Source organism: Pogona vitticeps, chromosome 5, assembly GCF_051106095.1.
Source record: "Pogona vitticeps strain Pit_001003342236 chromosome 5, PviZW2.1, whole genome shotgun sequence".
Lineage (NCBI taxonomy): Eukaryota > Metazoa > Chordata > Lepidosauria > Squamata > Agamidae > Pogona > Pogona vitticeps.
Genome location: NC_135787.1, coordinates 8071800 through 8099169, shown reverse-complemented (window position 1 = coordinate 8099169; position 27370 = coordinate 8071800). Strand labels below are relative to the sequence as shown.

The following is a 27370-nucleotide window of genomic DNA, read 5'->3' as shown; positions in this document are numbered from 1 at the left end:
CAGGCACTGACAACAAACAGCTTTTGCTGCGAAACCGTTCAAACGGCAAGCAACAGATGAAGAGGAAGAAAAATAAAAGGAAAAAAAATTACAGGGTGGAACCAAAAAAATTTGGGAGTTTTTGTCAAGGCTGGTATGATTTTGATGAGAGGTGTACATGTTTTTTTTTTTCAAACTACGCTTCCCAGAATCCACTCTGGCTATGCCACCGAGGGAATTCAGGGAGATGTAACTCAGGATACATATGCACGCACTCACACAGAACCATACCATGAATGCACCTAAGCATTTTGATTATTATTTTATTCATACTGTGACGAATCAATCAATGTGTATGAGACTCTTAACAGCATTACATCAGCAACATCAGCCAATCTCTGCTCTCAAGGAGTTGGCAGTCTAAAACTGGCTGTGGAAAAGCCGTTGGGGGTATCTAGGGGGCAGTGCTCATCCTCGTCTTCAAGCCGTAGAGCCAGCGTTTCTCCATAGCCAGTTTCCGTGGTCACGTGGCCAGCGCAACTAGATACAGAACGCCGTGGCCTTCCCACTGAGGTGGTACCTATTTATTGACTCGCATTTTTGCATGCTTTTGAACTGCTAGGTTGGCAGGAGCTGGGAGAAGCGACGGGAGCTCAGTCCGTCACATGGATTCAATCTTACGACTGCTGGTCTTCTGACCTTGCAGCACAGAGGCTTCTGTGGTTTAACCCACAGCGCCACCTAGAGATGGGCACAAACTGCCACTTTGGTGGTCTACGTCAGTTCGTGTGATGGCTGTACAGCTGATCCGCAATTTGGCAACTCGCTGCTGCTAGTGGATGCCCGCTCAAAAGCCGCACCATGACTTCCCTACCCCACTTCCTCCAGGCATTGCCTCTGAGTGGGCACTCGCCAGAGAGGGTGGGGTCCCAAAACAACAGATCAGCTGTGTGATTGTCAGTCTAACTAAACACGAACTGCCAGTTCGGCAATTATGTACGAGAAACAGGCCGTTTGGGGAAGAAAGAAACCTCTACGTTTTGAGAAGGGATGACTTCACCCCACTGGAAATGCCCTTTTATGTATGTATGTTGCAGGTTAACTGGCTGTTATAAAAGAGGGTTGCAATTTGAAAAAGCTTGGGAACTACTGCTCTAAAGGATGTGCATGAAAACCTTAGGAACATTTGTGCTGATTTTGCACATTTTCCACATTTGTGCACTCTTCCTGCATTTCCTTCTTACTTGTCCAGAATGCGCTGCGAATCTGGATGCATGTGGACTTCCAGATTGCATCTCTTTCTGTTTTTGGTTCTGACAGGTACAGACAGAGAGGGCAAATCCCTAAAAACAAACACCCCATCCCAACCACCCCAAATTTGATGGAACAAATTTCTTACAGACATCTACTCCAAGTTTCCCCTGATAACAGCAGTCACCGTGCATTTAGCAAAGACACTGGCACAACGTGTCAATTTCCTTCCAGCCACAATCCGACACACGTTGCCAGTGGGTTCTTGCGCTGGATTCGGGAAAGTGAATTGACAGCAACTTGCTGTCTTCACCCACTGAAAGGACACTACGGTTTCTGCTGCTTGGCTTCGGGAATGCAAACGAAACGCCAACCCTTGTATGTGTCTATTCAGTTTTTCCTATGACCACACAAATCCTGGAAGCACAGGAAGAGGGAAATGCACCCCCTTTGGAAAATCTATTATTTCTGAAGATGAACTATATAACAGAGGGGGCAGGGGAAATATGAGCACAATTTGTTTTAATCAGCACAGTAGTATAGGGTAAAAGAAGAGGATCTTCATTTATGATGATGATGATGTGCTATCCAATTAATAAGAGTGGGGACACATGGCTTGCACTACGCGGCTCATCTGGATCCAGGGTTGCCACTGCAAAAGAGGGGCATGCAGCAGACAAGCTGCGCCAGCTCTCTAACCAGGATGGATCCCATACTGAGAAGTTTGGCCTGGAAAAAAATAATGATCAAAATATAGGACTATAAAGGATGTAAGAGGAGAACTATAGTTTATCAGAATAGTTCTTTTTTGTCATATTAAGGTGCCATGTTCATGCACTAGAATCTTGGCCACGCGAGCTAGGCAAAATGGTTCTCAAATCTTCCTCTCTTGCATCCCACCAAAAATTCAGATGTTAGGGACTTAACATCACACATTGCTTCTCAGCAAACAAGTTGCTGTCAAAACCACTGTTGCTCTGATTGCACATGTAATTTGTTGTGTTACATGTAATCAACATGTTCGGTTGCCATTAATAGTCCAGAGAAACACACAGAAATGCTCTTTGGTTCTCTCTAGTGACCAGTTCTGATCCTGCACCCTTTGTTAATCAATGGCTCCTTCTCAAACTAGGAGGAGGTAATAAGTGGGATTCCACAAGGCTCAGTCCATTTTTGTTAATGATTTAGAGGGCATAAAGGGAATGCTTATCAAATTTGCAAATGACACAAAATGGGGTGGAACTGCTAATATCCTGGAAGACAGGAACAAGATTCAAAAAGGTCTTGATGGGGTCAAGTACTGGGCTAAAACCAAGAGAATTTAATTTAACAGGGATAAGTGCCAAGTTCATCACCTTCAGGGGGCAAAGCAATCTTGCGGGCACAGTTACAAGATGGGGGATAATTGGCTCAGCCATACAGTAAGAGAAAAGGATTCTGGAACTGTTGCTGAATACAAGCCAACAGTGTCTCAAAAAGGAAATGCTATTATAGGCTGCATTAACAGAAGTATAGTCGCCAAAGCATGTGAGGGGTTAGTCCCTCCCCATTCAGCACTGGTTTCGCTTAAGCTAGAGTACTGGTTGAGATGAGAAGACTCCCTGGAAAAGACCCTGATGTTGGGAAAGTGTGAAGGCAAGAGGAGAAGGGGACGACAGAGGACGAGATGGTTGGACAGTGCCGTGGAAGCGGCCAATACGAATTTGACCCAACTCCGGGAGGCAGTGGAAGACAGGAGGGCCTGGCCAACAACAAAAAGAGTATGGACCACCACACTTTAAGAAAGATGCTGACAAACTGGAACAAGTTCAGAGGAAGGCAACTTGAATGATCAGGACACTGGAAAATGACCACCAGTTCCCTGCTGATGGTCAAGATCCCATGGCTTGTTCAATATTAAAGACCTCCCTCCCCATCCTGAAGCTTCCACAGCCTTCCCAAGGGCATAACGGATCCCAAGGGAGCCTTAGGAGCTGAAGGAAAGGATAGAAAGTTTTAAATGTAATTAAATTTCAAATATCTGTAGCCAAATGGTGACATCCTCTGGCTTGTGCGGTGTAAATTTACGCCAACAGGATTTCAACCATTGACACATTATTGTTTTCAAGGAATAAGGCTGACTTTCTTTACAAGCAGCGTAGTGGATGCAAGAGTGTTCACATGCTACAATATGAAACATTCGTCACCATCAATGAGAAGAAAACTGAGCATAATTTAGCAGACCATTCTGGATGAATCCTAACAGTTCCTTATAATAGTAGTAAATAATAATTGCACGTCATCAAGCCAGTTCTGACTTATGGAGACCCTTTTCAGGATTTTCTAGGTATAATGTACTTGGGAGTAGTTCATCATCATCATCATCATCATCATCATCATCATCATCATCATCATGGTAAATCACTTAATACACGTAATGTGCCCATCAAGTCAATTACAACTTATGGTGACCCTTTTCATGGTTTCCTAGGTAGAAAATACACAAAAGTGGTTTTACCAGTCCTTTCTTCTGGGGACAACCTGAGAGTGTGCAGCTTGCCCAAGGCTACACAGGCTGTCTTTTCCCCTAGGAGGCAGAACGGGGAATAGATCTCGCAACCTTGGGCTCTGCACCCAGATACCTAAACTACTGAGAGCCAGCTTTTACCACCACTAGGATAAACTAATATTCGGGGGGAAAGGGCAGGAATGCTTCTTCCCCAAGACAGCCTTTCGTATCCGGGAGTCACCAGAGGAAAAAGCAGCCGTCAGCAATTCCTTAGAAGAATTCTTCAAAACCAAACCAAAGAGGAGCATATTTTTTTTAAAAGAAGAAAAGAAAGGGAGGTGGATTTGGCCATGCAGACCAAGGGACCACTTCCAAGCGTAGGAAGAAACAGGCATGGCAGGAAGGAGATGGCAGGTCAGCGAGGGCTGAGAAGGAGAGACGGACCAAAATTACCCACTTGTGGTGGGCATGGAGGATGTCTTCTTCATCTGCTACGTGGGTGGAAATGGTAACTCCAGCCACAGTGTTTAGTTGTACTCATTTACCTCTGGGCTGGGATCAAAGGAGGCCACGAGCCATCGGTTTCTCTCCAACAGAAGCAAATGCCATTGTTATTCTGTTTTTAAAACAACGTCTTCCGTCGGTAGACTGCAGCAAATTCATTTTGCTGAAACCACAGCCCGGAGCTCCAGAACGTTTCCAAGTCCACAGGGAGCGGACGTTGGAAGGAGATAGAAGTCCAAAAGTTTGGCTTAGAAGATAGGTCCAAGGAACAGCCCCCCAAAGGAACTCTTCCAAACCAATTATTCTGTCATATCAATGTTATGAATCACTCACAAAAGTGTCTCCTGGTGTGCGAGGACAAGTGTAAACGTATATTATGAACTGGTCATCTGCATTTCCATTCTTCCAGATCCTTTTTTTCTCTCTCTGATGCTCCTGCCTGTTGTTTGACCCTCATTTTCTCTCACCTCACCTCAGCCGCCCTTCTGCTTTATGTCTTCTTCAAGACAGGGCTGGTTTTCTCCATTAGGAGATTCCCAAATGTATCGTTGCTTCCAAGAATCCACTTTCTCATTCCAAGGTATTGCTCAAGCAAAGACGGCATGCGTAGAGAAACCCCAGTGACAAGATCAGCATGCGGATTAAGCAACTTGCATAAATCAACACAAGGGAGCAAGAAGAAGAAAAAACAGACTTGTGCAGCATTTTTTACCAGTTGTAACACAGAGTCTGGAATCTTGCGAGCGAGTTTGAAGCAAGGACTGGAGATTGCTTTCCAACATCATACACCTATGGAAAAAAGCGGCTCAGTGCTGCAGAGGGGTGGGTTCAGTTAAGGCTGCCGAGATCACTGAGGCTGACCTGAACAATCAAGGAAAGAATTAGAGCAGCTTCGGTTCAGCGTCCACAGCTGTCATGCTGGATGCGCAAAATCCAAGAAAGAGAGGAGGAGAGGAAGACAAAGACACCCCCACCCCCACACAGTGTCAGACTGACATGTAAGATGTTTGGCCACCATTTATACAGGCTGGTGTACTCGAGGAATTGTGTACACACACACACACACACAAATTCCCCGATCTCCTGTACCAGCAGTCCATCACCAACTATTCCTCCAGTTAATGCAGAATCATAACATCATTGCAGAATTGGTTTGGAAGGAATCTCATAGAGGTGGGCACGAACCAGCACAACGGCAGTTCGTGATGGTTCGTCGGTATCCCCAAACCACGAACCGTGATGATTTTTTTAAAAAAATGAACCGGTTCATGGTTTGTTCAGTGTGGGCTGATATTTTCATGGGTTTTCCACCCCATGCCCTCCCCCATGGGCCCCAGCACCTACCTTGCTTGCTCTGGGCCCCCTCCTCCCCTTTGCCACGGCTGCGCTGCCCAGCCGAGAAGGACAGTAGGGTGTCTGGGCCAACCTCCTGCCCCAGTGTTTCCTTGGGAGGCACAGGGTAGTGTGGTTCTTTGAGGGTTGCCTATATACAGCCCAATGGGCAGCAAAACCACACTTTAAAGAAGACCTTAAGCCTCCCACGAAGCACTGGGGCAGGCGGTAGGCCACAGATGTCCAACTCAGCTGGGCAGTGGCAATGTGGCAAAGGTGAGAAACAGACCCATTAACGTAGTAATGTAGGTGTCGGGGCCCGTGACAGCGGGCTTTCTGGGCAGGAGAAACAAAACCATATAAAACACCAACTACGTAAAATGTCAGCGATTCACTTTGATTCGTGACCGCGTGCTTCCCTAAACCGTCCATGCAACAAGCCCAATTTCGTGCCCATCTCTAAGGCTCAGGGTTCACGTACTCCAACCCCCTACGAATGCAATAATCCACAGCTCCAGCATTTCTAACAAGTAGCCACTCCATCTGTCTCCAACCAAACACAGTCTAAAACATTCCAAGGTAAGCTGTTCCATTGCTAAATGGCTCTTACGGTCAAGAATATGTTCAAGCTATCAGCAGTGAACCTTCCCAGGTTCAAGCATTTCTCACGACAATCTTCATAGCCATTCCCCCATAGAGAGACAAAAAAGACATGTGGAACCATACCCCAAACCTGCTTGAAGCCATTTTTTTTTTCTTCAACCAGACTAGTTTGTTTTGTAAAGCTAAAGGACCTACAGGACCAGTAATAATAGACTTAAGTTACAGGAAGCCAGATTTCAACTGAATATCAGGAAAAAAAATTCCTAACTGTTAGAGCAGTACAACAATGGAACCAATGACCTTGGGAGCAGGTGAGCACCCCAATATTAGAGACTTCCTGCTTTGCATCTCATCCACCGTAACCAGTATGTTACACTGACTTTCTCAGCAGAATGCTAACCACAATGCTTTCCATTGAGACTTGCACAACCCATTGCGACTTGTAGAAACTTTGGAGACTTCTTTTGATTTGCTACTAGTTTGAAATCTAGACAGCTTGTATTAGGAAAGATTTAAAAGTGCTTTGCGGAAATATGTTAAATATTAATTATTTCATCTCTGGTTGGTAACTGAAGCTGTCTTGTGTTTTTTTCATCAAAAGTTCTTTAGAAACAGTTGACTTTGCTACTAGGAACCAACATGCTAACGATTCCATGACCTACGTAAAGACAGTAACCCAGGCTTTCTGAATCTTAATCTGTTAATCTGTCTAGAACTGTGGTTTATCTGGATGTGGAACCAGAGTTTCGGAGTTCAGTTCCTCACTGGGCCTCCTTGACAGGGGCTGGAAGTTCAGAGGAAGGCAACAAGGATGATCAGAATGGAAACCAAGTCCTATGAAGAAAGACCAAAAGAACTGGCCATGTTTAGCCTTGAGAAACACTGAGAAGGAGATAGGATAGCACATTTCAAATACTTGAAAGGTAATCATACAGAGGAGAGGCAGGATCTGTTCTTGATAATTCCAGAGTCCAGAAATATAATAAGAGGCTCAAGCTACAGGAAGCCGGATTTCAACTGAATATCAAGAAAAACATCCTAACTGTCAGAGCAGCACAACAACGGAACCAATTACTTGGGGATGTGGTGAGTGTTCCAACACTGGAGACATTCAAGAGAAAGTCAGTCAACCATAGAAATCATAGAAAAGTGAAGTTGGAAGGGGCCTACAAGACCATCAAGTCCAACACCCTGCTCAACGCAGGAATACAATCAAAGCATATCTGTCAGGTGATTATCTAAGTTTTTCTTGAATGCCTCCAGTGTTGGAGGAATCACCAACTCCCAAGGTAAATGGTTCCACTGTTGTACTACTCTAACAGTTAGGAAGTTTTTCCTGATATTCAACCAAAATCTAGCTTCCTTTAACTTGAGCCCATTGTGGCATGCTCTGCACTCTGGGATGATAGAGAACAGATCTTGCCCCTCCTCTATATGGCAGTCTTACAAGTATTTGAAAAGTGCTATCCTACCTCCCCTCAGTCTTCTTTTCTCAAGGCTAAACATGCCCAGTTCTTTCAGCCTTTCCTCATAAGGCTTGGTTCCAGCCCCCTGATCATCGTTGTCACCCTCCTCTGAACTTGTTCTGATTTGTTAGCATCCTTCTTGAAGCGTGGTGTCCAGAATTGGACACAATACTCAAGGTGAGGCCTAACCAGAGCTGAATAGAGGGGGACCACTCGCAGGATTTGGAAACTATACTTCTATTAATGCAGCCTAAAATAGCATTTGCCTTTTTTGTAGGCACATCACATTATTGGCTCTTATTTAGCTTGTGATCTACGACAATTCCAAGATCCCTCTCACTCACTGTTTTGCTGAGCCAGGTATCCCCCATCTTGTAACTGTGTGTTTGTTTTCTTTTTCTGAGGTGCAGTACTTTGCACTTATCCCTGTTCAATTCCATTCTGTTGTTTTTGGCCCAGTGTTCCATCCTATCAAGGTCATTTTGAATTTTGTTTCTGTCTTCTAGGGTATTAGCCATTCCACCCAATGTTGTGTCATCTGCAAATTTGACAAGCATTCCCTGCACTCCCTCATCCAAGTCATGAATAAAAAATATTGAAGAGCACCGGGCCCAGGACTGAGCCTTGGGGTACCCCACTTGTGACCTCCTCCCAGTTAGAGAAGGACCCATTCATTAATCATCACCCTCTGAGTACGATTCTTTGGTCAATTGTGTATCCACCTGACACTTGTTCTATCCAGCCCACACCTAGTTAGCTCGCTAACCAGGATATCATCTGTTAGATCTGTTAGATGTGCTTTGATTGAGCAGTTGGTTCCCTTGAGCAGTTGGTTGGACTTGATGGCCTTATAGGCCTCTTCCAACTCTTTCTATGATTCTGTGATTGCCCACTCAAGACTGACTTGGCTGAAAATACTTTGTATTAAAACTTAGCTTCCAATAATATATTAACATTGGGACAATCCACTCCCCATCGCAGCCTGCAATGCCTCTGAGGACAGCAGTGGAGCTGAAACAGGGAAGCATAAAGGGGAGATTGGTGGCTTCATCTCCTGTGTCACCCTCCTCTGAACTTGTTCCAATTCGTTAGCATCCTTCTTGAAGCGTGGTGTCCAGAACTGAAAACCACTTGGCACTGAATCCTTGAAACTCCACTTCATCACTGAACCACCACAAACAAACCTATGAGCCAAGACTGAATGCACGACAACTCAACAAAGTTTACACCACTTTTTGTCTCTGCAGTAGAGTTCTAAAAAAGCACAACCCCATCCTTTGGGGCAGAAGAAACCAGAGAGATTTGTACCAATGTGTGAGCTTCTCTAAAAGATTCTGAAAGTTCTTCTCTCTGAGAGCAGAATCAACACATGCACCTGTTCAGGAGGCACCCATACACACAAAAAAGGAACTCATTGTCACACAAACCTGCATGCTAGGTGATTCCTTGTGACTACCATTTGTCACTGTGAAATCCTTCTATCGTTTGCTAAGGCTTGAAAGCAGCCAAGGATGATCTCTACCCCACAGTTTGCAGCAGTTTGAAACACAGCTGGCCACATTGGCCGGTTGAGCTGGCCAGTGTCAAGGAGGTTTAGAACCATCCCCCCCCCCCCCAAAAAAGGTATGATTTATAGGCTTAGATTTGATACCCCTTTAGCTGCCTTTGTTCCATCTCATAGAATCCTGAGATCTATTGTTTGTTGACATCCTTGTAAATGTCTACTATATTTCAAGGGAGTGCACCAGATCCATGAGGTTTCCAAGCATCTTGCCAAAGGACAAATGACAGGGTACCATGGGAAGGAAGGAGCCCCAATGGTTAAATGGTATCGGACAACTACTTCTGTGTAGTGTAGATATAGTCCTAGTGTTTCACCTTAAGCATCGGATCTCTCAGAAATATCTTGGTCGGCCAGCCACACGTGCCTTTTTCTCTCCCATCTCAGTCTGTGCCACTAATTGCATCCATTAAGCTAAATCTAGTTCAATCTCATTTGTTGTCTTAAAGAGTCTCTCTCTCTCTGGTAGACACAGACACCTTGCAATACAGGTAAGGGAAGAAAACAGAATGCAGGTCAAAAGATAATGAGCCAGCAAATTCTGCCAAAAAGTGTGTTGTCTACTTAGCAGCCTGAGAAACAAACACCGGGATTCTTTCAATCGTGTGTGTGTGTGTGTGTGTGTGTGTGTGTGTGTGAGTGAGTGAGTGAGAGTGAGAGTGAGAGTGAGAGAGAGAGAGAGAGAGAGAGAATGAATCACTACTTATTTCTGAGGAAATTCATTTAAATAACCTCCCCATGCCCCACCCCTCCTCCAACACTATATTCTGCAAGGAAAGAACGTCTTGATTATCTCCAGTCACTGAAAGACTGGAGACAACTCGAACATTGTCTTCTCCCAATCATGAGAAAGAGGAAGAGGTGTGAGAAGCCCACGGTTCTTAACTGCAAGTCTTGGTTGGGGTTTAGCCAGATCTGGCAAGAACCACTGAAAATGATTGGCTAGAAGTAGATTTGGACATCTGAAACAGTAGCATAGTTGTGTAGTCTGTAGGTAAAACCAAAAATGCAGAGGTGGATGACTTTATTGGGCCACTGGAAGGCAATGATGGATGTGGTGGTTTGATGCCTCAGCAAAAGTATCATCCACTGCTCCTTTTTTACACTGGATATGATCCACCAGTAGTTTTTGTGTACTACTGTTAATCCTTTCATTGAGTCTTGTGCATAGGAGATTCTACCTGAAGTAGGCCTAGTTTATGCTAAAACAAAAGTGATCTGTCCCTATGCGTCCTTGGGAGAGGTAGCACAACTTGACAGAAATGAGAGCTTTCCTTAAAATTTTGCATACCAGATATTAGTATGGATTTGTGTATACTTTCCATATCAACAACAAGCAGTTTTTCATGATGGGACACACAATGCTATGCTGTTCTTTACACTGATTTGGCTTTCTCCAATCTGATGACCTCCAGATGTTCTGGGTTTCACCACCCATAATCCTAGCTCTGTTAACTAGGCATGATGGGAGTTGTAGTCCAAAAAATTTAGAAGGCACCAGCTGGACAGGGGTATTACTATAATATTTGAGATAACGTTTGATGGATCTGATGTTGGATATAATCATTCATGTTAACCCAGCCACTGGAATAGGACTTTATACTTAAATTCCTTATTTCACTCATCTTCACAATGACCATTTCAGAGACAAGACTGCTGTTGCCATTCCAGTTTTCTCAACAATCAATATCTTGGTCTCCTTTTAAGAAAAAACAAAACAAACCAGTCCCTTTGAAAAGATCCTATGAGCCACGAGGCTAAACCAAAGAGGCAGCTGCCAGCAAAACATGCCATCAAGGGGCACCTCAGTATTATAGCCCCACAAAAGTAACTTTTCGAAGACCTTGGTCCGGTTCAGGAAAAAGAATTTTGTGTAAAGCCCAACCTGTGTAAAAATAAAAGTAAACTCCTTTTAAAAATCATTTTATTTTTCAATCAGATGTATTCTTCCTCCTGGAACCTCCCTTATCAGCCTACTGGTATTTTCACCAGTGAATTCTAAATCAGTAAGCAGCGGGGATCAAGAGAGACAGAGAGTAACAATCCGGAATTAAATTCATCTTACCAGACCATCGCAGTTGCTAACAGCGACCGAAGCTCCTGGAATATCCACAAGATCTCCAACATAGGCACAGTTGGTCCACAGAGATTCCTTTTTCCACACCGTGTCCATGATGGTTTCAGTCTGACCGCTAGTTCCATTTTTGGCTTCCACAGAATCTTTATACCACTCCACCACTGCCCCAGGAGCTATTAGACGGGTGTTAGGTCTCAGCCGCAGATGGAATTCCCTTCCAAAAGCCGAGACGTTAAAATACAGTTGTTTGGGACTCGGCGATAAGTCCCTTGCGGTCCTTCTTGAATAACTTGAGGAAATAAGGCTGGAGATGTAACTTCCATCTGCCCGGGTGCTGATTGGAATTGCTATCACATGGTGCTTGAGCCTATTTTGGGGTGTTTCTGCTCAAAAAAACAAAAGGGTGGGAGAGAAAGATACAAAAATTTAGATGTGTCTGTGCTATGCCTATCTGAACAAACAGAATCAATCCGGAACGTGTAGAACTCACTTTTGAGGACTACATATGCCAGAATCCCCCAATCAGAACAACTGCTGTCGATGTTCATGCTGAGGATTCTGGGTGTTGGTGTCCCAAATAAGAAGAACTGTGTTGAGTGACACCAAAGGCCCTCTGATTCAGAATATTGTTTCTCACACTGGCCCCGAGTTATGGGAAAGCCCCATAGACAGGATGTAAGCAACAAATTCCATTTACATGGCTTGCCTCTAAGAAAGGGGCATTAAAAGATCCACTCTTCCTGACCACGGAGGCTCCATTGATAACTCAAGTTATCTTGCTAGCTTATTAGTTACACATTTAGGACACCTTTCCCCTCAACTCCTCTCCCCACTGTATTCTCACAACAGTCCTGGGCAACAGGTCTGGCTGAGTGTGTGTGTGTGTGAGAGACAATCCCAGGATCACTGTGTGAGTTTCATGCAACAGGGGAGGACTTCAACTAGATCTCCCATGTCCCCATCCAGCGCTCTAACCGCTACACACCACTGCTTCTCCTTGCAGAACTATCGGCTTGTTCGTTCACCCTCCGCTCACTCTCAGCTCCCAGCAATATCATGGCTTAGCCCAATAAATCTCCTTGTGGTATTTTAAGAGGGTGGAAAGGAACAATTGTAATTCTACAAAGTGGGAGCCCAAACACAGATCATTATGGTTCAGTATGGTAGCTGCTACAATATGCACTGAATACGACGGGTCGCACTGGAGTCCGGAGGGGGCTGCACATGTCCATCTTTGAGGGCTAAATCTCCCACCCCAATCTTTTTCTTACAAAAATGGGTGAGAGACTGGAACCCCCCCTCCTCCTTGCACAATGTAATAACAACAACAACAACAACAACAACAACAACAACAACAACAACAACAACAGTCATGTGCCATCAAGACAATTCTGACTTATGGCAACACTTTCAAGGGTTTTCTAGGTAGACAGTACTCAGAAGTGGTTTACCACCCCCTTCTTCTGGGGGTGCCCCCATTCCCTTCATGGGGGTTTCCCCATGGCTATACAGGCTGGCAGTCCTCCCAGGAAGCACAGTGGGGAATTGAACTCCCAACCACTTTAGCCAGAGACCTAAGCCACTGAGCTATCCAGCCAGCTCTTGCACCATGCAGTGGACACCATTTTTAACAACAACAACAACAACAACAACAACAAAAAGATAAAAATCTGGATGACCAAGGGGTGTTGGGAAGAGCCCTTCAAAGCACAGTAAAATTGCCCCATTCTCCTTAGAGCAGTGGTCCTCAACCTTGGGCCTCCAGATGTTCTTGGACTTCAACTCCCAGAGTTCCTGGCCAGCAGAGGTGGTGGTGAAGGCTTCTGGGAGTTGTAGTCCATGAACATCTGGAGGCCCAAGGTTGTGGACCACTGCCTTAGAGGACACCAAGAGCCTTTTCTGCATCCTATTACTTTGCAAAATTTGGGCATGTAGCTGAAAATGTGGGGCACTTCCCCCCCCCATGGTGTTGTCGGATCCTGGGAGAAACAACAGGCATCCCACAGCCCGCATGCTCCCCACTCTGGCTTTCGAACAAGTATCATCACTTCCTTGAGCCTCATAGCACAGTGTTTAAACTGCTGTACAGCAGCCAAAACTGTGCTCACAACCTGGGTTCAATCCCAAGTAGCCAGCTCGAGGTTGACTCAGCCTTCTATCCTTCCGAGGTTGGTAAAATGACTACCCAGCTTGCTGGGGGGGGGGGAGGAGGTAATGTGTTGCATGCATAATTAAGCTGTAAACCACCTAGAGAGTGCTTTGAGCGCTATGGGTTGGTATATAAGCAGCACGCTTTGCTTGCGCTTTGCTTCCTTCTTCGTCTTTAAGCTGTAGCGCAGGCGTAGCTGGTCCCAACTTAACTTCCCCAGCTTTAAACACTGAAGTTGAAACAAATTCATCCAGCTGCAAACCAGCTGCCAACAAGCAGGTGGGATGGAATATAAGGAGACAGAGGAGGAAGGGGGAGATAGCATTAATAAGCTTTCCTTGTAGTCAGCAGGGATCTGTAAATGGAGAAGTGGAAGAAGCAAGCTCGTTTTCTTTTAAAAAACAACGTATCCGAAGACAATTAAAATCAAATGTGACACGCTTAAGCCCTGAAGACATTCAAGGATCTCAGTTGACTCGCTTTGTCCTTTTTCCAGAGTCTAAAGTCTGTGGAAATGCAATTTCATCCCTTGGCAGTGGAAATGCATCTTTTCTCATCATGGGTCCCCCCCCCTCGCTATGCCAATTATTGAGAACATCCTGTTAAGCTTGTCGGAAACTTTTCTCTGTTCGCTAGAAAAAGAACGATCCCAAAATGCATGGGTAAGGGTGCGGATCTTGACACACAAATCTTAAACCTTGCAAGCAAATGTCGATTCTCGCGGAATGATCCATGGAAGGCTTGCAAACTGAAGGAATTTTAAATGGCTTCCACCCCCCTGTTTTTCCTCCACTACCCCAGCACATTTCTGCTTTAGATACACAATGATCATGTTATAAGAATCCATTTAAGCAAACTCTTTCTTATCCTTACAGGATGTTTCCCTAAACATTAGCTAAAAGAGAAGCATTTGTCAGAAAAGTGCATTCAGCAGGATTCCCAGAAGGAATCCTGACACCCACTTTCAGGTTTGCTAGACCACACATGTTGATCATATTTATCTTATTAGAGCTGATTAAAACTTGAGGACACTTCTCTTGGGCTTCCTTTACAGGTTTCACAGGAAAGAGGCCTGCCTGATGTGGGAAAAGAAAGCAATTGGATGTAATTGGGAACGAACGAGTATCAGAAGAGTTTGCCACTCTGTTCAATGTTGCGTCATGTTTACTCAGAAGTAACTCCATTGAGTCCAGTGGTGTCCATGCATGGGTAAACATGTAAAGCACTGCAGCATAAAGTTAGAGGGAAGCAGTCTATATCTCTGCGAAATGCTGCTTCTGATATTAAAAGGGGGAAAGCCAACAAAAAATGAACTGCTGGATAGTTCAGTGGGTTAGGTCTCTGGCTGCAGAGCCAGAGGTTGGATGTTCAATTCCCCACTGAGCCTCCTTGACAGAGGTTGGACTCTAAGATCCCAGAGGGTCCCCTTCCAGCTGTGCCATTCTAAGATTATATTGATGTACCTAACCCAGAACTGTCTACGCCAGTGATTCATTGACTGGTCTTCCAAGACAGACTGATCTGTAGCTTCCTGTAGCCTGAGCCAGCTGGACCAACCACGTAGGATTTGTGGAAATAGAAGCTCAGAACATCTGGAGGTGAAAACATTTCCACCTGTGGATACCAGAGATAGGACCACTAGGATGAGACAGTGTGGTGTAGTGGTTATGGTGTTGCACTCAGAGGTTGGGGGAACCCAGATTTTGGTACTAAATGAGCCACGGAATGAGCTGGAAAACCTCCAACCCGTCACCCTCTCCCCCTCTCTTGGACTCATCCACTCACAGGTTTGCTGTGAGGAGAAGAGGGGATGAAGACAGTCAAGGACAACGCCTTGAGCTCATTGGAGGAAAATTAGGAGATAAGGGGTCATCTTCAACCTCAGGAGCAGCATCTGACCTGTATTGACAGAAAGACACGTAAATGCAGAAAGCTTAGGCACCACCTGGTTGGCTTTGTCTGCCTTACCGTTTGTTTGCAGGAGATTTACCCCTGGGGCAAACAGGTTTAGACTGGGGGGTGGGTGGTTTGGAGACTTTCTGTGCAATATAGTAGGTGTGGAAGTCAGTTTTCCTCTTTGAGCCACAAGGAGGATGGCAAAGGATTCTCAAGAGTGCAGTCAAAATACTCCTATCGATTTAGGCCTAAAAGGTTTTGGATTTGGTGAGCCCAGAGTGTCAGATTTCTGCCTCCAGGGAGCAGCTGAGTAAAGCTCACATGTGCCCTCTGCAGCGAAAACAGCTGGCCAATGTCATTCGGGGTAATTAGAAAGCCAAGCTCCTGTCAGAAACTCATCAGCGTTATCAGAATTCTGTCACCTTCCCGCTTGAAAGCTGTGCGGAATTTGAGAGCAGCGGTTCGAGGTGGCTGAGCCAAGAAGCCTTTGTAACCTCCGAAAAACGATTGACGGGCCTCCGATTTTTTCTCTCTCCCTGCCCCCCCCGTCACAACAGCTAAAAATACTCCTTTTATTGTTAGCAAAAGATGTCACCCGATGACGTATGAGGACGGGTCTGTGCCTTACACATTGGCACGACAGAGGCTGTTTGCTCATTCAACATCTGGAAAATGGGACTACCGCTCCCAGAATCCCTCACTGCTTCGCTGGGGATTCTGGAAGTGGTGATACAAAAACCTAAGGTCTCGAAACTCTGCCTGCAGGGATACAGTCTCACTTTTTTTGCAGGCTGCTTTTCTCTCTCGAGGTCACTCTGGAGGCTAGAAATAGATGCCCTGGTTTCATTAGGTCATTGTATACTCCTTGGGAACAGTACAGTGGTCCCTCACTAGACAGTTACCCTGCATGACAGTTTTTTTGCTAGACATTGACTTTTTGTGATCGCTATAGCGATTCGCAAAACAGTGATTCCTATGGGGGAATTTCACTGGACAATGTTTCATCCCTGCTTTGCAAACCGATTTTTGCTAGACGACAATTTTGACAGCTCCCTCCGCGCTCGCAAAACAGGGGTTTTCGGGACCTAAGCTTCGGAAGACAGCAATTTAAACAGCTGATTGGTGGTTCGCAAAGCGGCTTTCCTATGGCCGATCGCTAGACAACGACGATTCTTCCCCATTGGAATGCATTAAACAGGTTTCAATGCATTCCCATAGGGAAATACTTTTCGCTAGACAATGATTTCACTAAACAGCGATTTCGGTGGAACGGATTATCATTGTCTAGCGAGGCCCCACTGTAATCTGTTCTTCTGTGGGTCTGGCAGTGCCGTGCATTAGGAACTGAACTTTTGAAAAAGTTAACAGCTTAGCACAATGGGCTTCACAACTATGGAATATCTGTTAACAACAGCAGCAGCAGCAAGAACAACTGTAGTGTGTCGTCAAGTAAGTTCTGACTTATGGCAACACTTTTTCAGGTTTTCCAGATAGAGAATACTCAGAAGTGGTTTAAAAATGTAAAGGTTCCCCTTGACAATTTTGTCCAGTCATGTCGGACTCTAGGTGGTGATGCTCACCTCCGTTTCCAACCCATAGAACTAGCGTTTGTCCGCAGACAATCCTCCATGGTCACGTGGCCAGCGCGACTAGACACAGAATGCCGTTTACCTTCCCTCCGAGGTGGTACCTATTTATCTACTCGCATTTTTGCATTTTGCATGCTTTCGAACTGCTCGGTTGGCGAAAGCTGGGACAAGTGACAGGAGCTCACTCTGTCACGTGGATTCGATCTTACGACTGTAGGTCTTCTGACCTTGCAGCACAGAGGCTTCAGCGGCTCGCCCAAGGCTACACAGGATGGCTCTTCTCCCTGGAGGCACCGTGGGGGAATCAAACTCTCAGCCTCACTTATCCAGGTAGGAGGGCAGCTTGGTAATCAACCCAAGTTGATGAAAGGCACTCTTGGCCACAGCACAGATTTGCATCTCCATAGAGAGAGCCGATCCAAGCATAACTGCAGGATATGAACCCCATCCTTCAGGGGCCCAAGTCAACAGTGTCAAAGGCCACAGAAAGATTGAGGAAAGATTGAGGAGGAACAGCAAGGTCACATGTCCCTCTTTGCCTCCCGCAGGACACCATTTTGCAGGGCGACCAATGTTTCAGTCCCATGGTGCCACCTAAACCCCTATTCTATTCTATCCATTTCCTCCACATACTCCTGCAGCTGATGTGAAGAGGGACGTTAACAAAAAAAGCCTTCCTAAATTCTTTTCAAGATCCAAGGAGTTTTCAAGTTCCACAAGATTCCTTGCCCTTCAGGTAACAGTGAGATAATAAAGAGTGCTCCTTCTTCTGGTCAGTATCTCCATGAAAAACTAGTGTTCTTCCCCACTGAGGAACAAATGCATACACAGTAGCATAAAATGATGGAAAGACTAATAAAATGTTAAAAAAAGAGGAGAAGAATGACTGGCTAGATGTTCAAAAAGATGCGATAAACCCATTAGATGCTTTGGATCTTTAAAAGTCCACATTAGAAAGCAGCAACCGTTGTAAGTTTGATCATCTGGCCCCATTTGCACTGTTACAAGTGCAATTTCACTTAATTCATGTGTGTGTGCAATTAAAAAAAACCTGTTCTCCTTTTTTGTTTTCTTAGCAAATGCACCAAACAATATCTCACCTTCTATCAGGGCAAGGTGATAGAAGATGATAAGATAGATGGTTTAGTGGTTAATTGCATGCGAGAAAAAGGAAGGTTTTATTTACCATTTTGGTGACTGAATCTAGAACATTCCATCCACGCTGGACCACTGAAGAGCATCCTCTCCCCCCAGGCAAAAGCATTGCCCTGGTGCAATATGTAGCATTCAATACCTAGCATTCAGAAGTATTTCACTCCCACATCTCAAGCACTTTTATCTTCTAGCCATTGTGGCTAACAGCAAATATTCCTCTCTTCCTGGTCCTGCCCATTTTTTCCCAAGCCATCTGCCTTGCGAGCTCCTTAAAAAAAAACCCCATTTCTGTTTGTTTTCAGAAAATCATCTTATTAAAAAAACAAAAAGCAAAAAAAAATCAAACCCTAAGAATATGAGTTGAGCTGTCAAGCAGAGGAAGGATTTAGACCAATATATATATATATATATATGATGACTTTGCAGGAGCTCTAAGGCAGCCTTTTGAAGTCGTTGGGAGCTAAGCTTTCCCTGCTTTAAAAATCTCCTGGAACTGGCTTAACCCTCCATATTAAAAGTTCAAAGATCTCAAAGATTTCCACTTCGAACCGCTCGCCGGCTTGGCAACCTATCTTCTTAGTAGGGAGACGGTTCCCGTTTGGCAAACGCTGGATAAATAGGAATTTAAAACTCCACGGAAATTCTGGTTTTCTCTCTCTCTCCCCCCCCCCCCACCAGCCGCCCCAATCATTATGCAGAAAATATGATGACTGTTTCACACATGTAGGGGAAATTAAGATGCGGTTGAGGGAGTCTCATTACAAGCCCACAGACATTTTGTTAGCTTGTCTGCCCTCTCATCTTTCTCTGTTAGTGTTAGGAGTTGCCAGGGGTGGAACAGAGCCCCAGTTCTGAGCAAAGCTGTCTTCTGTCCCGATGAGCCATTAACATAGCAAAAAGGGAGCACCGCACTCAGCCACGAAGGGTGCCCAAAATACAGGAGGGACTCTGCCCATCCAGGCTGGACTTCGGCTCAATTCAACAGGAAAGGCTATGAAGACTGGGAAATGGTTCCCTTGCCTAACTTCTGGGGCACAAAGATGCTACTTTGAGGACTGTTTGTTTGTTTGTTTGTTTGTTTGTTTATTTATTTATTCATTCATTCATTCATTCATTCATTCATTCATTCATTCATTCATTCATTCATTTATGTATACCCTGCCCATCTAGACCAATGGTCTACTCTGGGTGGCATTGCAAAATTTAGAAAAAAGCAATAGCACCAATAAACATGCAAAAATCCAAGATATAAAAAAATTATAGATATTAAAATACAGCAGGAGGGAAAGCCTGCCTAAATAGCAATGTTTTAAGTTTGCTTTTAAAGACACCCAGAGAGGGAGCCAGGCGGATCTCAACAGGCAAGTTGTTCCAGAGGCGAGGGGCCACTGCCGAGAAGGCCCGGTTCCTCGTTCTTTCCTTCCGGGCCTCCCTCGGTGTTAGGTCCCTCAATCGCCCGGCCTGGCTGGAACGAGTGTCTCTGGCAGAGCTGGGCAGGAGAAGGTGTTCTGCCAGATATCGAGGTCCTAAACCGTTTAGGGCTTTATAAGCAATCGTAAGAACTTTGAAATCAACGCGGAAATGAATGGGCAACCAATGCAAGGCGGCCAGCGTGGGGGAAATATGTTGGTTCCTCTTCACCCCAGTTAGAAGTCCGGCCGCGGCATTTTGCATCATCTGAAGTTTCCACATCAATCTCAAAGGCAGCCCCACGCAGAGCGCATTACAGTAATCTAATCTCGTAGGTTTCAAATTTGTGCAACCACTTCCATTTTTTAAAATTTTAAAACAAAATAATGGAAACAAGACACAGGGGGCACCCAAATTTTGTTTTGAAGGGAAATGGCACCTTTTTTAAAACAATTAAATAGATGGACATTTTTGATTTCTTCCTTTTGCTTGTGGGAGCAAAGATGACTCAAAATGTATTATTCCTACCCCACCCCTAATTTAGACCCAATGATTGCTACGTTACGATAATCACTTGCCAGTACCTTTTAAGTGTCCATTCCATTTTCCCCACCTCCAGTCCTATAGATCACATAGAAGTCTTTACCGCTAGCTGGCCAGGAGTTCTGGGAATTGTAGTCCAAGGACATCAGGGGACCCAAAGTTGGGAACCACTGGTGTAGATCAATATTGGGCAAATGAGATCAGGCTGAATGCCCGAGATGAGACAGGCTGCAGTCCGTGAAGGCTTATGTCAAATAAAATGCATTAATATTTTATGCTGTGGCAACACTTCTTGCTACATGTGACCTTCCTCGTCACAACTCCCCCCCCCCAAAGCTCTAGGAACGTCCTAGTTCCTGCCTGATGGTTGCTATCTAGCCATTGATCCTGTCACCTATGACACCCAACAGAAACAACGAAAGGTGGGCAGATTTGTGCTTTTCGACTACAACTCCCAGAATTCTCCAGGCAGCACAACGGTGGTCTGAAAACACAGAACGGCTCGACTTTAGAGAAAACTTCTTCTGTTGGGTCTCCCAAAAATGACTTTGCTGTGTGTCAGCACCTCAAGTGTCTTCTATCATGCATTAACTGGAACTATATTTATCAACCTGTGCAGACTTAGCAAGAAAACAACCCTCTACACATGTGCAGAGTGTGCAGTCCTGAACAATGGACCAACAAAGTTAGCCCACACACAACCGATTGTTGGGTTGTTGAGTTAGCATTCTACGTAGACATGAGCATCCACACACACAACGTATTCAACACATGAATGTAAATATGAGTGCAAGTCAAAGGAACTTTCCCATGATTTCAGAATTGGTGCTAGCCTAGAATTCTTACCAGTAGTTAAGGGGTAACATCAGTCATAACCGATATGATCCAACTTAGTGGTCTTACCTGTCCGAATACTTTCTTCTTCGGCAGCCTAGAATAAAAAAAAAGAAATGGAGGGGGAAGTTACACAAATGCTTATTGTACTGTGAGCTCAGCTGTGCATCTCGCTGGAAAAGTAGCAAATTCGAAGCACCCAACTGGTCTTGGGTACTTCGAATTTGAAACCATCTAGCCCAGGGTTCTGTTCCCATTGCTCAAGAGTAGGACATGACATGGATAGCTCATCCTACAGCTTGGGAACAAAAGAACCACAAAAACACTAATCTTCCACGGTCTGCTCTATCCTTGAAGGCCAAACAACACATTACAGATAGCCCATCATTAGGAGAGAAAATTCCTTATATGCTGAAAATATCTGATTGTCGAACAAGAGTTTGTCACCCCTTTTGCAGTTTGCAACAAAGCTTACACTGTTGTGTGACTGGTCATCAGAAAGCAAGCATTTGCAAGCATGATGGCTCAGTCCCAAAGGTCAGCTTGAATCATGGACTCCAGCTTCTAACAATGCTTTATCCATAGCACATCGTTTGACCCTAATATTCAACACTGTTGTACAGTGATTAGAGGACTGGACCAAGACTCAGGAAATCCAGATCCCCACTGAGACGTGGGACACACTGTATGACCTTGTCACTCTTCAGCCTGTCTTACCTCTCCAGGTTGTTTTGAGAACAACATGAAGCTAAAAAGAATAGGACAAGGCAAACAAAGTAAATGTGATCAGTGCATTAATCAATACAGTCATGTAGAAGTTCCATTGAGCTGTAATCATCAACAGCATCATCTTAAAACTGCAGAGCTGGAAGGGACCCTTATAGATGCTCGAGTCCAGGCCCTATTAAGGAAGCATTTTGAACTGCCAACCTCTGAGCCTAAACCACTGAGCTCCCCAGCTGTTCTGGCTTGATGTTGTTGAAAAGTTTATGAAGGACAAACTTGGAAAGTCTACCTCGTCTCCCTATATATTTCCTCTTGCTTTCCCCCCCCCCACCGTCCTGACCCATAACTCGGACGGGTGTGGCCTGTACGTGAATAAACAGCTGTTCCTTGATGCCCTAATAAGATTCCATAAAGAATAAGTTTCACATAAACAGCTAGAGCTCATAAACCCAAATTTTCTGAATGAGCCATTCTATAAGATTATACTGCCGTGCCAGAAAAATGAGTGTCTGATGGCTAAAGAAATACCTTTTCAAAGCTAATTAAACCTCTAACTCCCGAGGGATGGAGGGCGTGAGGGGAATAAGCAAACATGGATCCTGACAGGTCTCCAGAGACACAATGCCAGGGCAGTCTAAATAAGCCGCAGCCTCTCTCTCTCTCTCCCCCCCCAGCCCCGCCTGCTTCCATCCTAAAATACAGTTCGTGGCGCAAAATGGCACAGACTGCAGAGGTTTTGCTGGTACAACAGAAATGTGCAGGACAGAGTGGCAGAAGAGAAGAAACAAGCATGGGGTTCTGTGTGCGGATTCACCCACCAAGCGTGATGGTTCTATTCTCACTCCGTCGTCCCCTTTTTTGAGAACTGACCCGCCTGCAAACCTATTCGCATGCACAGCAGCCAACGCATTGCAAAGGAAAGAGAAGTCCAAGATGGAATGTGGGGCTACAGTTGTGAGAAACCAGAACGTGTCTCAACTTAACATGAGTGGCAGTGTAGGACTGGGGGAAAGGGGGACAAGTGGAAATTCCTTTTTGAGCCCTACAGACGAGCTTGTGTCGGAAGCTGGCACACTAAATCAGGATCTCCTGCTCAAATTTGTTCTCTGATGTTGGATTAGAGGTAATAGTTCCTTTAGAGAATTTAAAGCATTTCAGTTAGCATGGCTTTTGAGCAAACAGGTCTTGAAGGTTTTCGAAGCAGCTCAAAAACCTGCAACACCTTTTTAACTAGAAACAAACAGGGAGATGAAAGCCGGGCGATATCCTTTTGCTTGCTCAACACCTTCTTGCAAGGAGAATGTCCTAATAGTATTGATATGAATCAAAGAAATCTGGGAAAGAACCTATTTCTTCTTCTCTATGGATTTACAATCCAATCTCCAGTATGCATACTCAGAAGCAAATGTTTATTCCGATGGGGTTTCTTCCAACATAACGGGGTTTAAGACTGCAGGTACAAAACACAGGAGGCTATAATTTATTCTACACAGTGGCAACCCTATTGAGATCCTGCCAGGTCATTCCCAAATCCAAAAATCAGGGAACTTTGCCTGGGATGAGAAAAATGGTTTTGAAGAAGTTACTTTTTTGAACTACTTGTAGAATTGGGGTGTGTGTGTGTGTGTGTGTGTGTGTGTGTGTGTGTGTGTGTGTGTGTGTGTGTGTGTGTGTGTTAGGATCAACTGCTCTTCCCTTTGCTCTGTACAATACAGAAGTTCTGCACTGGGGTAAAGAGGCCAGGTGAAACTGGCAATAATTCCAAGAAAGATGGAAGGAAAAACTCTTCTGCTAAAAAAAAAGGTGTTGCTTTTTTAATACATTCAATGAAAGATGGGGAGAGGAAACAAGAAGCTCACGCTGCGAAGATTCATGCTTCCTCACCAATAAAGGAAATAAAGGAACATCATAAAACTCTTAGAAATGGTTTCTTCTGTCCCCTATCCTGTTTTCAAGTTAGGTTGCTTCCTAGCCTCTGGTGGCCTTTGCTGGTTCCATGAATGATGCAAACACTTCAATTATTTTTAGAGAAACACGAGGATGTCTGGGATGCATTTCTTTCATGGGGCCAATGCTCCACAAGCGAGGGAAGGATGTGTCAGTTCCAGTTTTCTGCAATGCGATGGTGTGATCCCAAGGGACAAGGCTCTGTTTAAAGCAGTGGTTCCCAACCTTTAGTCCCCAGATATTCTTAGACCAAAACTCCTAGAAGTTTTCACTGCTAGCTGTGCTGGCCGAGCTTTCTGGGAGTTGTAGTCCAAGAACATCTGGGGACCCAAGGTTGGGAACTCCTGGTTGAAAGCAATGGATGGATCCATTAGGGAGTTCTCCTACACATATCCCAAAGATGCTATAACCAGAGCCATCCAGGGGATCTGTGCAGGAGAGTGGACTGCTTGGATCATGGTCTGAAGCTTCAAACACGGAGCAGCCTCTGTAATGGCTGGGGATTATGAGAACTGTAGTGTAACACATCTGGAGGATACCAAGTTGAAGGAGGCACCTGGAACCGATGTTATATGGGATTTAGAGTATATGGGGAGGAACCTTAGAGTTCTTGCTGTACTTCAGGGCAATACCCTAACCCTGTCCTGCACAGAATCTCAAGTCCTTCAGTCTAAAGTAGAAGTCCCAGCATGGCACAAGATTGGAGTTATTAAAAGAGGCATCCAGCTGCTATCATGTACAGCCTAGAAAGTCCACCCCTTCCATCAGCATTCCTGCAGTGTCCATGGTCTAGAAGGAACAGCGGAGAAAATTTACAAGCTCCTCCAAGGTGGGATGGAGCAGAAGGACCAAGAATCCCGCAATCCGCTTCTCTTGCACCCAAGCCAACCCATTTCACACATACAGAGAAAGAGAGAGAGAAATTGAAAGAGAGGGAGGGAGAGGGAGAGAGAGCGCGCGCCAGCAGGAAAGCCCATGTTAGCAAATGGACAAAGTTGGAAACAAAGTTCTTCTTTTACTCTACAAATTAAAACCTTACGGCGGCCGCGGCTTGCCCGCCAAGCAGTACAGGAATTCCCCGCAGAAAGGAAGGCATATCATCCCGCGATCAAACCCAATGGGGCTGCGCGGGCAGTGGGGCGGGCAGGGGGATGGGGGGGAAGCGAAGAGGACTTTTTGAAGAATAAAGTTTGGGAAAAGCCAGCTCGCTGCCTTTCCATCATCCCCCCCCCAAAAAAAAAATTGGCTGACGACGACGATGGCCATCCTCATCATCATCCTCGGATGAAGACCCCACTGAAAGAGGGAAGAGGGGTGGGAGCTTCTCCCGGGCCTTTCTCCGGCGGCGCTTACCTGCTCCTCGGCGGAAGTTTCCAACGGCACCAGAGCTGCGGCGGCGAGGAAGACGAGGGAGCGGAGCAGCATCCCGGTGGAAAGTTGCTCGCTCGGGTGGGGGGGCGGAAAAAAATCGGGAAGCGTTCCTCCTCCTCCTCCTCCAGACGTTCAGGATGATGGGGATGGCGGCGGCGGCGGCGGCCGGGGGATCGCGACGAGAAGGAAGCAGAGGCGGAAAAAAAATACCCTGATCGGGGGAAGCCGGATCGGGACCCTACCCGGGCGCTCCCGCGCGCGCACGGCCCCCTGCGCCAGCGCGCTGCGCTTGCCTTGCGCGTCCGCCGCCGCCGCCGGGGCAGGGCGATCGGGGCTCCCCGGGAAGGGAGGGCGGTTGCCGGGGGAGGCAGGGGGAGGACCGGGGGGGCGCGCGCTACTCCTGCCGCCCTGGAGGCACGGGGTCGGTCCTTGGGGAGCCCCCCCTCCTAATCCTCGCCCGGCTAGCCGGCCCGCAGTGCGAGGCGCGTGGGCGTCCGAGGCGCGGGCGAGCCGGCGATCGCCTCCTGCGGCAACTGCTGGTGCTGCCCTCCGCGCCGCCTGCCTGCCTGCCTGCCTGCCTGCCTGCTCGCCTCCCCAAACCTGCGGGGGCTCCTTAATAAAGCCGCCGCGGGATCCCGCCCGCCCGCCTGCTCGCTCGCTCGCTCGCCGGCCGGTCCGCCTGCCTGCCTGCCTGCCTGCCTGCCTGCCCGCGGCGCGCCCCCCTCCCCGGCACGCTCCACCTCTCCAGCCGGCGCTGGCTGGCAAAGCTTCGGCCTGAGCCAGCCCTCCTGGGAAGGGAGAGCATCTCCCTCCACCACCACCACCACCCCGCACAAGCGCCCCCTGCAGGTTTGCTCGAGGCGGGGGAGAACTCGACCTGTTGGACTGTAAGCCGCGTCCCCAATCAGAATCACAGAATCATGGAGTTCAGCGGAATATCAGGAGAAACATCCTAACTGTTAGAGCAGTACGACAATGGAGCCAATGACTTGGGGAGGTGGTGAGCGCTCCAGCGCTGGAGGCATTCAAGAGAAGATCAGGCAACCGCAGAAATCATAGTAAAGTGAAGTTGGAAGGGGCCTCTGAGGCCATCCAGACCAACCTCCTACTGAGTGCCAGGATACAACTCAAGGGATATCTGCCAGGTGATGGTCTAAATTTCTCTTGAATGCCTCCCAATGTTGGAGCACTCACCACCTCTGGAGGTCATTGGTTTCCTTGTCATACTGCTCTAACAGTTAGGAAGTTTTTTTTCCTGATGTTTGGCTGAAATCTGGCTTTCTGGAACTTGAGCCCATGATTACAGTGTCCTGCACTCTGGGGTGATGGAGAACAGATCCTGCCCCTCCTTTGTGTGAGTTTTTATGTAGGCATCCTTCAGTCTCGAGAGAGTATGGTAACAGTGCTCTGTATGGAGGATCTCCAGAAGTTGGGTGTGACTTGGCAGCACAAAAAAACAACAGATACGTGGTTCTGGATAGGACCTGCAAGAGTTCCCTGTGTTGCCTGGGGCATTCTGAGAGGCATAGTCCAAAAAATAAGAATTGGCACACCTCTGCTTGAAAGTCAGTTCCAAACATGTGCAGAAATTACCTTGACACCTTGAACAGAGGGGGGGATTTACTTCTAAGCCCACCTGTCTGGCTTTTTCCTGGTTTCTGCTTCATAGGGTTTGCTTCATCATCATAAGCCATGAAATGACTTGATCCAACAAAAAGAAACCAGTCTTGAGTTGGCAAGACCGATGCCAGGCTGTTAAGGACAGGAAGTTTTCAAGGTCATTCATTCCTAAGGTCACCATAAGTGGGAAGGAACTTGTCCATTTGCCAACTCTTTCTGGGTACGATGCTCTCAAGTTAATTCCGACATGTGTAGCCCTTATGGGGTTTCCAAGATATTTCAGGAGTGGTTTTACCAAGGTGACCTGCCCAGTGCATTTCCATTACCAAGGGAGGATCTGAACTCAGTTCGCCTGAGTCCTCGTCCAACGTTCTACCTACTACGCCACATTGTCAATTCGTTATGGTGCTAGAAAGTGCTTAATCTTGAACTGAAATGTGTGTTTGAAAGACAAACGATGGGTGCCCTGAAAGGTACGTGTGAGACTCTAAGGTCAGCTAACGGCCTTTACAAGAAGGTTGGCATGAAGGTTCCTCCATATGTTTGTTTCTTCTGGTAGGGTGATATCTGAAGGGTTTCCTCCATTTCTTTCTTTCTTTGCCAGATTTCTCTTAAGACCTAGAGGAGATGACAGCGGGGAAATCAGCCATGCTTCCTCCAGACCTGTTGTTACCTAGCCCACTCAGGCTGTGGCATTCCCAATAATGACCTACCTATAGGAAAACTGGAGAATGAAGAAATTCTACAGGAGAGAGGAACTTGATCCATCTGAAATGTGGTTTTTGAGACCTGTACAGATACCTTGGATGGCCAAAAAGATAAGTTGGTTCTAGAGCAAATCAAGCCAAAAGTTAAAGATAGTTGGAAAT

General features: G+C 46.0%; 1 protein-coding gene across 1 annotated transcript in view; it reads right to left on the bottom strand.

The window, feature by feature from the left end:
- ADAMTS3 (ADAM metallopeptidase with thrombospondin type 1 motif 3) overlaps positions 1-25035 on the bottom strand; it is a 135793-nt gene extending 110758 nt beyond the window's left edge. Inside the window, exons 1-3 of the mRNA XM_073002096.2 lie at positions 24864-25035; positions 20907-20934; positions 11250-11644 (exon numbers count right to left, since the gene is read on the bottom strand). Of these exons, the coding sequence (XP_072858197.2) occupies positions 11250-11644; positions 20907-20934; positions 24864-24935 (495 nt within the window). The 5' untranslated portion in view covers positions 24936-25035. The remainder of the gene's footprint in view (positions 1-11249; positions 11645-20906; positions 20935-24863) is intronic.
- Between the last annotated feature and the right edge of the window lie 2335 nt (positions 25036-27370).